The following is a 14,309-nucleotide window of genomic DNA, read 5'->3' as shown; positions in this document are numbered from 1 at the left end:
TAAATGTAAGTCCTGCCTCTTTCCAATTGCTATCAATTCTAAGGATCTTAAATTATTCCTGTAAAGTGACTATGGATGCTAGATTCTAACAAAAGTGTAATTAAAATCATGATACCACATCTGCTGATTAATAATACTGCCTTTGCAAATGTGCCAAGTCTGTGCCTTCATACTGCCACGTTTCAAAGCAGAGTGAAAGCAGGATCATGCAATTCCCCTCAAATTACTTTTCCCCATTTATTTCTAGTGACTAGTACCTCCATAACAGCCAGCTGATGAGATTAAACGAAATCTGGGAGGCACCAGACTGACAGCGTGAGAGATCTAAGGCCTCTAAAACAGCTAACGGAAAAATAGAACAGCACTAAAGTATAAACAATTTCTCTTCCTATTGTGGCAACTTGACTTTAAGGTGGAAATATCATATCTGTTAATGAGATAATTTACCTAGTGTACTCCTTAGCCTTTCTAAAGCATATAATAAAGGGGAATGCCAGCTAGCAGCTGTAAATTCTGATCCAGTGTCTGTGGAAGAACTAACATCCATCCATTCCTTTAGTACAGATGGCAAGACTACTCCCTTCAAGCACACCCCACATAGCTGTTCACATGGGAAAAAAATAAAAATGTTGCTCCTGCTGCAGACCTGGTACTAAAAAAATCTTCTGTTTAAAGTCTGCACGTTGAGATACCTCTGAGTGAAATGAACAACAGGTCTTGCTGGTGTTGACAGCTCTTCAAGGAAAAACCTCCAGCTTACCAGACGTGTGAGCTGCTGAGAGTGGCAGTAGACACAGAATATTCAGCAGGAGCTAAGGAAATGCGAGGGATCTAGCACCTGTGAAGTGAGAAGAAAAAGGCATTCCCTCCCCTTTCCTGTCACCCCTCTTTCAGTGAATTCATTGCAGCCACGGCTGCAATCCAGGCAGCAAACAGCAGGCTCCTGAGACTCACGTTGCTGTCAATGCCCAGGGAGCCTCACAGCTCCCCCTGCCCCCTCCTCTTTGGGTAAATGCCTATTCTGGACCACCACAGGTGCAGGACACCATGACCTCAGCCAGGGAGACTGCCATTTTGATTGCTGCTTTTGTTTTATAAAATGACTGTGTAAAAATCTGTGGATGTCACTGCCTGATGAAAAACTAAAGCATCTTACAAAATCTTAAACAGCAAACCCAGGCTACTCAAGCAGGCTGCTACCAAGATCCAGAACAATTACATCTAACTTCACTCATTCTGTTATTTATTTGCATGCTTAAAAAACCTTCCAGATATTGGAGCAACAGAACTTTCACAAACAAGAAATATTGATGAAGAACAGGAGCCTTGACCACTACGGACAAATGATTAAAAAACACTGTTGAGATAAGTTGTTTATCCTGTCACATTAATATCTTACTGCAAAATTAAACATAAAAAAACCTTTTGGCTCCTTTGCAAATGAGCAATTTCCATAGTGTAATTTGACACAAATTCTGTAGCTCTGTACAGGCCAGCGGATTAAAAAAGAAATAAGAAGCTTTCAGGATTAAGTTATGAGGTTCAAATACTTTAATTTGTTTTCTAAAGCATTTTAAAGATTATATGACTCAGTAAAATTTTTTAATTACAGTTCTCTGTGAACTTTTTATCCATGGAAATTGAACATCTCCTATTTAATGAAATGGAGAGGTTTTATATGGCCTTAGTCAATAACACCGTCCATCTCCAGGGCCACCCTCTACAAGTCTTTCATCTGGAAACAGTTTTGAGAATCTATAAAAACAAAGGTTTCTGTCAGTTACAGGACTTATAAAGGGGGAAATTAATATGCTGGACCAATTGCATTCTCTGTATGACCCTTCCCAATGGCCAGTATCTTAATATTTTCTATGACCTCCATACATCTTAAGACTTTATTAATAGGCCCTTGTAGCTTCATATGCCTCTCTTCAAGTAGAAAAAGCCCACCAATGCCCAATAATACTTCTGCCAACATGACCAGTAAAGGCTATGGCTCTCTCTGTATGCATAAAAAAATATGTAATCCTCAGCGCATGCAAGCCTATTTGAAAATATATTTAAAAAAGCTATAAGAATTTGGAGTCACTTTTAGGCTTTCTCAGTGTTTCTTCTTTGCAGGCTACTTCCAAGAAGAATACAAATCCAGGCTGTGGTGATGTAGCTGGACTAGGTTTAAGAGAGATGGTACTGGAGAGACTTCTACCCACCTACCACTATTGCTGCTGAACTCAATAGCACACTTTTAAACTCTACTCTGTACCATTTGTAAACATTATTAAACTTCATCTAGGGTTCCTTCCATGGCTGCTTTTTAGTAGAAAAGATGTTCTAGTCAGTAAGAGCCTGTTTTTCACCAAACCATGCTCTGAGGAGGAGAATACAAATCCAGGCTGTGGTGATGTAGCTGGACTGGGTTTAAGAGAGATGGTACTGGAGAGACTTCTACCCACCTACCACTATTGCTGCTGAACTCAATAGCACACTTTTAAACTCTACTCTGTACCATTTGTAAACATTATTAAACTTCATCTAGGGTTCCTTCCATGGCTGCTTTTTAGTAGAAAAGATGTTCTAGTCAGTAAGAGCCTGTTTTTCACCAAACCATGCTCTGAGGAGGAAGAACTACTTCAGTGGACAGTCATGCAACCAAGTCTTCCCAGCCTCCACAGATTTCTCTTTCTTTTTTTTGTTCTCTTAAATATTCTGCAAACCCTTCATTTGAAATCATGGTGCCAAGGAATTCTAGATGGAAACTTTCTTCACTTTCAACTCCTCCTACAGTGGCATCAACGAATTCCCATGACCTCAGGATCACTTATTAAAAACAATATAATTCAACTGAGCTTTTCATGTTTTGTTTTGTTTGTTTTTTTATTTTTATTTTTATAAGAGATAAGTTATGCTCAAAGCACCTATAATGGGACATACTAACAGCAGGAAAGTCTTACCTCACGAGATCCAGTGGTTGGTATTTATACCACACTCCCCAGGAAGCCCAGCACTCATAGAGCAGGTGTCTGTGGTTTTCTGCCCCATGGGTTCTTATTGAATTCTTACTTCTGTAACTTCCCTACAACACAAATTTGGATATTAATGAACAGCAGCAGCAAAAAAGAATATCTAAGAAATCTCTTGCACTAGTAGTATGGATAACACAAGTTATGCAAACTCCATCCTTGTGCTCCAAAAGCTAAATATGACATTAAAAGGAGAATTTCCTCTGACCTCAGTAAGATTTGAGATTATTCTTCCTAAGAAATTTATGATAAATGATGTTCAACTCAAAGGCTATAAACTGGAGAATCTTGAAGAGAAAACCACAGCATGATAATTTGCCCTGTGAAAACATACTGATTTATCAAACCCAAATACTTTTTACAGAGCAGATCCAAACCAACACTCTCATCTCTTTTTGCAAGAAAAAAAATTCCAAAAAAAAAAAGCATTACTAAATGGGATGGATGTCAGAGCCAGACACAGAATGCAAGAGAGTAATAACATTAATAAGATTGAGAATAAATGATTACACAACTAAGAATTTTTGTGGAAAATGTCTGTTCAAAAAGAAAAAAACTGAGAAAAATACCTCATGAAGAGGAAATGCAGCTTCATAGGAGCCATTACTGAGCAATCGATTCAGACCTAAGAATCAAAAGCATCCAATTATTTACCAATAGGACCAGAAAAACTTCTAAGTGAAAAAAGCAAAACACATTTTCATAATAAGCTGGCTAAATGAAGCTTGAAGCCCATTGACAGTAAAATATAAATGTAGAAAAGTTAATCTTTTATAAATTTTGATGAACTAATATATAATACAAGCAAAGATTTGTTCATATATTAATTATCTTTTATCATTTATTATGTCATAAGTTTAAAGATTCATTTGCCAAATCCATCTTTAGAGTAACTGGTGAAATCAAGACCTTACACCAGGGCTGAAGTTTGACTCCATAAATTGTAGTCTAAGGAAGCCATTTAGATGAAAGGCTGTTTTTCCTGGGAGCCAAAAACTTCAGAGAAGATCGTTGTATTTTTGAACTGCAGGCCAGTAAAGCAACTGGAACTCTTAATATAACAGCAACATTGTAAAACATGTTCAGTTTATGTCTTATAAAATCTGCTGGACTAAGGGATAGAACAGGAAAAAGACAGGCTGCAGTAGTGTAAGACCAGAAAATACATTTGAACCTGAGCCAAAAGGACTGCTATTTGGCACATAAAAAGTAATCGTACACCCCACTTGGTCAGGCCTTCTCCCTCTTTAATGAGAACCTTGAAAGAAATAACGAATGATTGCTGAGATGCGGGCACTTGTCACTTGGAAAGTCACCAAAATAGGACTGAACAACTATCAGGCAATGCAAAACTAAATACTGGTACTAACAGCCTGAAGGCATTTGGGCCGCACTGACTGAGAGGCAGAGTCCTGATTCCTTTCCTAATTCACAGGGGAACGATAGCAACAAGAACACAGCAATGAGAAGTACTAATTCAACACAGATAGCACTTTCAGAGATTGCATTAGTATCTGCTTGCAGAATATGCTTTCTCCCAGAGTCTCTGGCAGAAAACCAAAACCTGTACAGATCTTTGCTCTGCCCAGTCATCAGCCCATACTTGTGTTCATGATAGGTACAACACAAGTAGATATATGAGGGAGTCTGGGCTCTTGAGGAAGGCAGGGACTGCTAGTGTGTGTACTAGATGCAATGTCTGCAAGCATGCATGAATTCTTCCCTTTCTTCTCTCCCCTTTGCTCAGAGTCATTCTCAGAGCTATTACAGCCTTCATTCCAGGAAACGAAGAAGACACAAGTTCTGGGATGTTTCTCTACAGGTTGAGGAAGGACAGGGTTTCAACAGCAAGGAAATTAAGTGGGCTGCAGAGTTTTATGGGGATTGCCTCTCTGTGATGCCCCAGTCTCTATCTGGTACTCAAGCAGTATGTCCTTCATCACAAGACAGAAGATGGCCAATGTTTTTTACTCCATCTCTCTTCTGCCACTGCCTGCTCTCCTAGATCTACATATGTGCCTTTCCAAAGGTCCACTCCAACCTCTATCTGAAAGTGACGCGACTGTTATGTGTGGCATCCTTTTGACTTAAAGTAGCTACAGAGATGCAGAGCCTTCCATCTCCCTTAGGGGTGGAGAGGTATTTAGGGAGAAGCACTACAGACTGAGATGTACAGAATCACAAATCTTGCTATCCTTTCAAAGACATTTTTATGAAGGAATAAAAGCTTTTCTGCATGATTCTATCTGTTTCTCCAGAGCTCTTAATCCAGAAATATTTCTTGCTTAAGTCATTCTCTTTCCTTGCAGAAGTGATAAATCCCATGTGGTGACATATGTGCCTGTGGAAACAGCCTGATATTACAAGGAAATGATAAGGTCTTTCAGGCAAAACCCCTACAAACGCAGTGGGTGAGATGTAAACAGATCAAAACTGAGGTGATTAAAAATGAAGCAGAAGAGTCTAAGTTCAGGCAGACTTCTCTTTTTTTTCCGGTGGGAAAAGCACATTGCTCAGCACTTACCAATTTTATTTTTTCCTTCTTCATATTTCACTCTTTGTAAGATATGGTGTACAATTCTACTTCTTGTAGCATTATTGAAGAAAGTTTCTTTGTTGTGTATGATGAAGCTATATAAAAATACAAACAAAAAACATCTCAGAAATATACAGTAGCATGTTGAAAGCAAATACTGAGTTCCATTACATTCTATAGTACACTAAAAATCTCCACTATGTGAGCAAGTGCAAGGAAGATTAAAGGACACCAGATTAAATGAGACAATGTCAGTAACAGTATTCATTCCCTAACAAAGAATTACATGGAGAAGTGTGAAGAAATATCAAAGATACTTAAGCATTCATTATGTTAAGCATTGCTTTTAGATAATTCACTGAAAACTACAAAGTACTTGCACAAAAATTTGCAAAATAGTATGATTTATAGGTGCAACTATAGAAATTTACATTTGATTTCTATTTCAGGCTTCTTTATCATGCTTTACATTAAGAGTCAGATGGAAAAATCTACTTTGGAAACCTCCCTTACTGCAAATCAAATACTATGTTACAAATGAAAAATATTATTTCCTCCTATGTTTGGTCCTGGAAGTTAGAGTAGAAAATTAGCTTTTGGAAGCTACATACAGTTACACATGAATGTAGCTTTAATAGCTTAGCCAGAATAGTGATGAGTCCAGGAAATTTAAAAATTAAAAAGTCACAGAATATGTTGTATTGATTGCATTGGTTGGCACAGTATATTTTAAACAGATTTTTTTAATCCCAATATACATACTCAAAGCAAAGAAGATATTTTAGCCTATCACTATAATTACTGGAAAAAGGCAAAAAAAATAAGTGTTTGGAGATATTGTTTTAACTTGTCAATTAAATATTGCTAAAGAATTCTTACAGTGGCTTGAGGTGTGTAGTGCTTCAGAATAGACTCAGAAATCATACATGGCTTTGCAGCTTCTGTCATTTGTAAATACAGGCAAGAAGTCCAACCTCTAGACTTTGGGGAATCCATATGCTCCCTCTTTATTAACAAAATTCTCTGCTGAATTTTCCATACAAGACAATCTGTAAGTTTTTTATGTTTGGCTTCAAAGGCAATTCCCAAAGCAGAGGTATAAAAGACAAGTTGCTCCAAGAGCACCATAGTTAATGAAACCTGTTATTTAGAGGTTACTATCTCATGTCTCTTTTCCTACTCCACCCCAGATACTTACAGGTCATTTGTGTGTCCACAAGCTAATCAATACTGTACTTCCTGCTTCCTCCACATCCCTACTAATCCCAAAGTCCTACATGTTCTACAGCATCCTACAGCATCCTACAGTGAAGGTGATTTGATTTATTCATATTGGCTACTGACCACTAAGTGTGTGCGAATTTAACAATGGACTGCTACCAAACAGCATAGAACATCTGTGTGCACTGGCCACTGCCTTTTCTGTATAGACACAGTTTTGAGCCGCTATTTCATTTCAAGCTGTTGATACTTATAAAGTAAGACTCTGCTTATCTCCGAGACAGCTACATCTGTACCAAATTTATTTGAAAGGGTTCAGAATGCAAAATAATAACTAGAAGGATTTTGATAAGGAAATACTGTCATCATACAAGTCTTAATCAGATAAAAAGCCAACCTAAACTCTGAAGCAGACAGAATAGCATTATTTCCAGCTGAAGATGGACCTCTGTATTAGTTGTTTTAGTATAGGTTGTTTTAGTGGCAGCACAAACAAATGAAAAGAAAGACAGTAGTAAGCCAGAAACTAACAGTTAGTGGTTTTCCCACTTTGTTTCATTTTCTTTTAATGTCTGACTTTTGTCTCCAAGATCTCACCTCCCAGACTGCACTGAATGTTAAAGAACTGTGAAGATAACTTATGAAATCAAACCACCACAGTAATTTTTCATTCTGACTTAGCTATGAGTTCCTGTAGGAATCAACTGAAAAATGAATCACCTTATCTAGGAAACTAGTAACATTGATCCAGCTAGCACCAATAATGTTAATCTATTTTCCTTGTCATATAAAGTTATTTTTTCCACTTGTTATCATGGCTATGTTGTATTGCAACTACAAGCAATTATTTCAAAACTTTTCTAAACAAGTTTTTCTGGATTCAGTTACTTCTATTTTCATGAGCCATGAATGAAAAAAGGGCAAAAAAATCAAACACTATGTGATCTTATAAAAAAAAACTACCTGTTTAAAAAAAGCACTTTTGTCATTTGCATTCATTTGTAAATTTAGCAATTGTGTTATAGCTTTTGATTTCACATGTCCAAGAAGGAATAATCATGTGTCTGTGATGCAGATGTCAACACCTCAGTATAATAACTGCCAGAACAAGCTAAAACAGTCCTAAAAACACATGTATAAGTGCTGCAGAGGTTCTGCCCTGCCTAGCCTTGTGCCAGCAATACATCTGATGGCAGGAGGGGGAGAGGAGAAGGAGAATTCATCATGACTAGGGCAGGCCAAAGACATGTTCTTCAGTGTTTTCCAACATTATTCATGGAGACATGGATGCAGAAGAGGTGCTACAGTTCACCAAAAAGGAGTTTTGGGATGCAATTGCATATGCAAAAGTTAAAAAGAATTCTCACCTATTTTTTAATATAAAAATCACAGGGTTTAAGTCAAATACTTAGGTAATTTCTGTGAAAGTGTCTGTAGAGTAGCCCCAGAAAGAACAGTATCACCATAACCAGGGGGGAAGGGATATCTGGCACAGGAAACAAGAACAGGCAGACATGAGTGGGAGGCATTGAAAGGTTGAGAATATCTCAAGCACTTGTAACTATGTGTTACAACATCCCACTTGAATGTTGACATAAATTAGGACAATGCCAGGAAGGTTTAAGTTTATCTCAAAAATCACAGGAATTGCTCTTGTCAGGTAAGGATCACGCACTTCAGTGTAGGACTTCCTTTTTTAACACTACCCTTCTCTCCTACTCTTTATGGGCATTTCTTTCCCCAAAACATTTGTGCTCCTTTCAGATAGTCTTCTTTGAGAGTGTGGGTGGTAAATCCATATGCCTAGAATAGCCATCAAGGCTATTTCATGCTCTCCAGCATTCAGTGAGGAATTCAGAGGAGAAAGACTTCCTCAGTCTATGGAGAATCTCACCCTTCAAATTTCAGTTCACAGGAGCCAGAGCCAAAGACACTTCCAAGCTGGTTGTAGATAAACATTTATCAGACATTACTGAGCTATAAACTACATAAGGCAGAGACTTTCTAGAGAGGTTTTAATCCTTGTTGCTTTCAGATGGAAGTTTCCTCACCTGTTCTGTTTCTGTTGTCCTCGTTAGAATTTCAATACGTAAAACGGTTTGAATAGTCATAAGAGCAAAGAATTTGTTTCTAGGCTTAGTAAGAGTTTAGTTCACTGATGGTTTTGATCACTTTGTCACCTCATTTGTAAGTTAAAAAATGAGTAAGGGTTAACACACTATTATTTTTTATTACCCATGAAGTTAATGTATAGTAGATAATAAACCCAGTGACTTGCTTCACAACAGCTGTAACCACTGGCCTCGTCCTGTGAGTCTTTACTAAAAAGGAAAATCCAAATGAAAATAATGAGAGCACTTCTGACAGGAAAGGTTCCAGAGTTGATTCTTAATTAATGCCCTGTTTAAAAATGTCATTGCGGAAATATTGCTCTTACATTCATGCTGTAAGTGACATGAATAGTCAGTGAAGGTTAATTGCTTTGAAAGTCTATTTGTAGCTTTCTTAATTAGACTCTGAACTGGAGATTTCAAACTATCTTTCCATGGATAACAAAGACACTCTAATGTGAATTCAGCTAAGAACAAACTAGCAATGAATTCCTGTTCATACATTCTCCTTGGTAATTTAGCAGGCTGTACAAACCCTTCAGAGGTAAATTCAGCTCTTGAATCTTTGCCTAACACCCTAACACCCACTTCTCAATTTTTATTTTATTTTTTTTTTTTGAGGAGCAAGAAAAGGCAGGGAAAGACTATTTTCTGCTCTACTGGTAAGACATACAGTCTAAAAGCTGAACACCCATGACCTAGTTTCAAAGCCGCAAAGTAAGGAATCATGCATGCACACATGAATGTCCATCTTTACTCCACAAGATCTCCATACAATGAAACATTTGATGTCTTTGAGAAACCTGGTCTAGCAAAAGGTGTCTCTGCCTGCGGCAGAGGGGTTCAAACTAGATGATCTTTAAGGTTCCTTTCAACCTTAACCATTCTATGATTTTGTCTGATATTCACCATATTAAAAGGTATGTTCCAAGAAAATGCCAGTTGCTGGAAGCAGCACCAACTAAAAGCACAGGTGTTATTTGAGGTAGTAAACAGTATAATGAGAAGTATATTCTTTAGTACAGGAAAAACGTTCAACACTGCACTCCCAGGTAAACCAGTAGCAGTAGGCAGCTGTTGTTGGCTGAAGCAATAGCAGGTTTTTACCTCATTTAACATCCAAGAAAATGATCAGCTGTAGTAGCTTCAACAAGATGAGCCTGCAGCATTCCAGTGCAAATATCACAGCGCATCCCTGTAGCTTATTTGAAAATGGGTGTATAATTATCACTATTTTCATTTTGCCTGACTTTTAAGGCTGCAGCTGACTTTTTTGTTCATCTTAAAGACAATGTTTATTAATGGTTAAAGGATTTTTCACATTATGTGTCTAAACCAGGATCACTTTGGTATGAAGAAAGTATTAGTGGCTTCACCTGTTTCAGATTTGGCACATCACATCCTCAAAACTGCTAAGTAAAACAGTCATGAAAATGCTGAATCTCTCCTCTACCTTCCTCTGCCCTTCCCCACCAGATCACTCTGCCACCCAAATCACTTCTTAGTTTAAATTGGTTCAGTCACAAATATTCATCTGAGATAGAATAAACTTTATGTATTTTTCAGGGATGCTCTGTTTCATTCAGTTTTCAAGCCAATTAAAACTTCCAGAAACAAAGAGAATTTAAAACACTGGGGCATTTCCAAGTTTGGTTGCATAAAGGTTTGTTTAGAGCATCAGAGCATTTAGAATCTGACAGAAGAACTGATTCTGTTTTCAAAAATTTGCAAATGTATATTTATCATACCATAGATGTATTTAAACACAAGCATGACCATTCTGGTTCAAAAAGAATAAGTGTCCACAGAGCCCTATGCCTCATCTCCAGTGGTAGCAGCTCCCTGATGCATACGTGACCTTGGGGTAAAGCAGCTCAGAGGAATATGGGCACAGATAATTGTGTTAGGGATGGGATTTATTAAGGCCAGAATGAGCATCAGAGACAGCTTAAAATGTAACTCCACCCTGAGAGACACATATCTTAGATATCTGACAAAGATACAGAATGACATCCACATGTACCACAAGGAGACATCTTACAAATGAGAATAACTCCATTAACCTCTGGTATGCAGGGCATCTTTGTTTAATTAATCCAGATACTGTCCTAGTCCTCCTAATTGTGTAAGTTTTTAATCTAATTTTCACTGAAGTAATAATTGTTTACTTTAAGTGGTTTATTCAATTGTACATTGGACTAATATTTAACCAGAGTGTTTGTCACCTTTGGAAGAAAAAAAAAGAAAAAAGAGGAGAAATAGCTCCTGATATGAAGTTTGAAATCTCTAAACAGCAATTAAAAGCATTTTCACAGCTAGTATACAGCTATCTGAGAAATTGCAACTAATTACTACTGTTCCTATTCCTAACTGACGAGCATCTCACTACATAAAATAACCAAGTAGTGGTAGAAAAATAACTAATTATCATCATTGTCTGATGGAAAACATTTTTTCACATATTGTGAACTGGTCATTCTTGTAACTGATAATTTCCAGAAGAAATGCTTTGGCATAAATAAAGCCCTTCCCAAGCTGTGGCTGCAGAAGACAGATACTCCTCAGAAGTCTATCTTGAAAATTATCATTTTGCATTCCACACAATTCCAAAATATTGTGTGGAATGCAATGGCAGAGATTTTTTCCTCCAAAAAGAGATTTCCTATCACTTAGGAAATAAAATGATTTTTGGTCTTCTCTTGTACTGATAATTTTGCAATATACCTATAAGGTATGCCATAATCTCTTTAAAAGAAAACCTGAAGTCAGGCTGTGAAAGTTACAGGCACATCTAACAGACGTGCATTTCTTTGCCTGTTTTGGAAGGAGGGCAGATGCTTAGCTGTGCCTCTGAGAACAAATGTAGTTTTTTTTTCTGAAAGCTAGGCTTTCTCCACATCTGGCCTTTTCCACCTGAATGGAAAAGAAAAATGCAAGAAAGAAAAAGACCATAAATATGGTCTACTACAGTTGCACATGCTCATTGTACATCAATATTTCAAAGATACTAATTCCTACTGACAAAAGGCCTGATCAGGCTTTGCTGGTTTTGGTCTTCACTATTTTCCTCCCCAAACTCTGTATTGTAAGTATTGTCAGTCATCTGTCTTTCCATGCTTTTCAAAGCAGCTATCATAAATGAAGACTGTACTCAGATCATGTTACAAACATCATCTGTATCATATTGGAGACCTGGATGTGAAAACTGTCACTAGATCAAAAAAAGATAAACTACCTATTCTTTAATGAAGTGAAAAAGGTCTGAGGCTATGAAGAACGTAAAAATTAAGGAATTCCAGGTTAAAATTGCAATATTGCAATATCTGGACAAACCTGGGACCCTCCCTGTCCTGTGCATGTTCTGTCTGAACCAGTTTGGGCACAACTGTGTGATGGAAGCAGATGCAGAGCCACATCTAAATGACCAAGAGCAGAGAAGAGACTGTCACTGTTATTCTAGCCTACAGGATGATGTTGAAGACAATGTGAACTCCACAAGTAACTGACCATGACAATTACATAGCCTCCACTGCCACTGCATTGTAATTGTTAAGGTTACTACACTTACCAGTGGGCAGAGGTGAAAGAGAAATCATCTTCTTAGTGATCTCAACTGGCACAAGTGATTCAGACAAATGAAGGTGCAAGTCACAGTAATTGATACATCAGTTAATATGTGTTGAGATAAAGGTAAATAAAAAAGTCCATTTCTACTCATACATACATACGCACATACTCCCCACGTGTTTGGGGATAGGTGAGCATCTTTACTAGTGGCTCATTATATAGAGGCTTTCAATAGAATATTTATGTATTTCTTGGAAGAAGCTGCAATTTGCTCAAAGCAAGCAGTAATTTCTCCAAAATCAGTGAACCCCAACATAATACACTTCTGATACTAATAAAATGATTCTTTTAAACTCTACATTTCCAATTATTTAATACTTGCACTCCATAATCACAGATTAAAAGCACACACTAAAGATACTCATGAAATGTTCTGCTTACTAACATACCCTGAAATTCTTGAAACAATTAAAACACCTGCATGCAACTCACTAGATGAATATTGAACAAGTCATTATGTTTCAAAATTCTAGTGAAGCAGAGTAAAACAGCACAGCCAACAGGCTGAAGCACGACAGGAACACAGGAATCCTGTCAGAGCCAACACCTTTTGGGAGAAGGAGGGCAGCTCAGTCAGGATTTTAGCAGTCCCCACACAAAAGGAAATGAATACTACAAGGAAAGCAAAAGAGAAAAAGTCAGGCCTGCTGGAGAGTACAGCTTTAAAGTCTATGGTGATGTAAAAGAAGTGCCAAACAACAGTGGGAATGTCAATTGAACTACCACAGCATTTAACAAACCCTTCCTGTCAGTTTGTCAATGCAAACATGAGCAAGGCAGAATGAAAAATTACTCTTGTTTGTATATGTTGATTCTCCTTGTGTGCTGTAAAGGAAGTTAATAGTTATTAACTGTTATTAAAAATACTAATCAGGAAGTTCCAATTTCTTAATTTTTTATTATTACTGGTCTATTGTAAAGCTAATTTGCACCTACTTTTCATCTTGCAGGGCACAATAACTGACCCATCTTTTAATTCAAGTATCAGAAGACTCTCTAGTCTGAACCTGTTGTCTATTCAGGGCACAGACATTAGTGGAGATAACCCTGGCTGGTTACTGGTGCTAGGAGCAGACTTCTACTGAATTTTCCCTAGAGATATGCACCTGGTTTTGGTTTTCTGCTGTATTTGGAAAAAAACTACTTATAGCAGAGGAGGTCTATTTCATTTCTATTTTAATTCATTCCTATTGCAGCTAATAAATCCAGTCCCGAAAAACTGTTCATTTAAAGCAAGGCATTTAAGAGCACTACATCAACTTGGCTTCTCTCTGAATAAAATCACGTATTTCAGATTTTTAGATTTTGAGCTGCCTATAATTCATTCTATGTCTTCTGTTAGCACCCTGATCACTGCTGCACATTCTTTGTGATTTTATTCTCAGTTAGTCAATGACTGTTTCCCGTATCACAAACATTGTAACTACCCATAAGGCATCCTCTTTCTCCAGAATTTAACAGCCTTGAAATTCAGCGTGGGATCTGAGAATCATTTGGGACTTTTTCTGTTTTGCATTTTCCAAGTTAATAAAGGCTTCTAGTTGTCAAATGATTTCTCTAGTGACATTGGTGCAACAGCAGTGATATTGGTATACTTGGACAAGTGTCACTGACAGGTTTTAACACTGGCATTTTGCAAGCAGTTTTGCTTCCCTAAAGGACAGTGAAAACTAAACAACAGTTTCTGCTTTCCTTAGAATTCTGTTTATTCTACAGTTGTAGCTAAGTATGAAATGCAGTATCAGATTTATTCCAGCCATCAGTGTTAGGACTAATTTTGATTATGCTAAAGTT

The 14,309-nt window shown here is 37.4% G+C and overlaps 1 protein-coding gene across 5 annotated transcripts in view; it reads right to left on the bottom strand.

Annotated features, from left to right (window-relative positions):
* ANO4 (anoctamin 4) overlaps nucleotides 1–14,309 on the bottom strand; it is a 218,144-nt gene that overhangs the window by 51,801 nt on the left and 152,034 nt on the right. For all 5 annotated transcript variants that reach the window (XR_009964174.1, XM_062615474.1, XM_062615476.1 and 2 more), the window contains 3 exons: nucleotides 5,545–5,651; nucleotides 3,590–3,645; nucleotides 2,952–3,073 (listed from right to left, as the gene is read on the bottom strand). Coding sequence is in view for 4 of the 5 variants with exons in the window: in XM_062615474.1 (XP_062471458.1) it covers nucleotides 2,952–3,073; nucleotides 3,590–3,645; nucleotides 5,545–5,651 (285 nt within the window). In the remaining variant the exon portion in view is untranslated. The remainder of the gene's footprint in view (nucleotides 1–2,951; nucleotides 3,074–3,589; nucleotides 3,646–5,544; nucleotides 5,652–14,309) is intronic.

This window comes from Pezoporus occidentalis, unplaced genomic scaffold (assembly GCF_034315485.1).
Source record: "Pezoporus occidentalis ecotype Australia unplaced genomic scaffold, CSIRO_AGI_Poc_V1 ctg182, whole genome shotgun sequence".
NCBI classification, from domain to species: Eukaryota; Metazoa; Chordata; class Aves; order Psittaciformes; family Psittacidae; genus Pezoporus; species Pezoporus occidentalis.
Note: the sequence above shows the minus strand (reverse complement) of the source record. Positions and strands in the feature narration are given on the sequence as shown.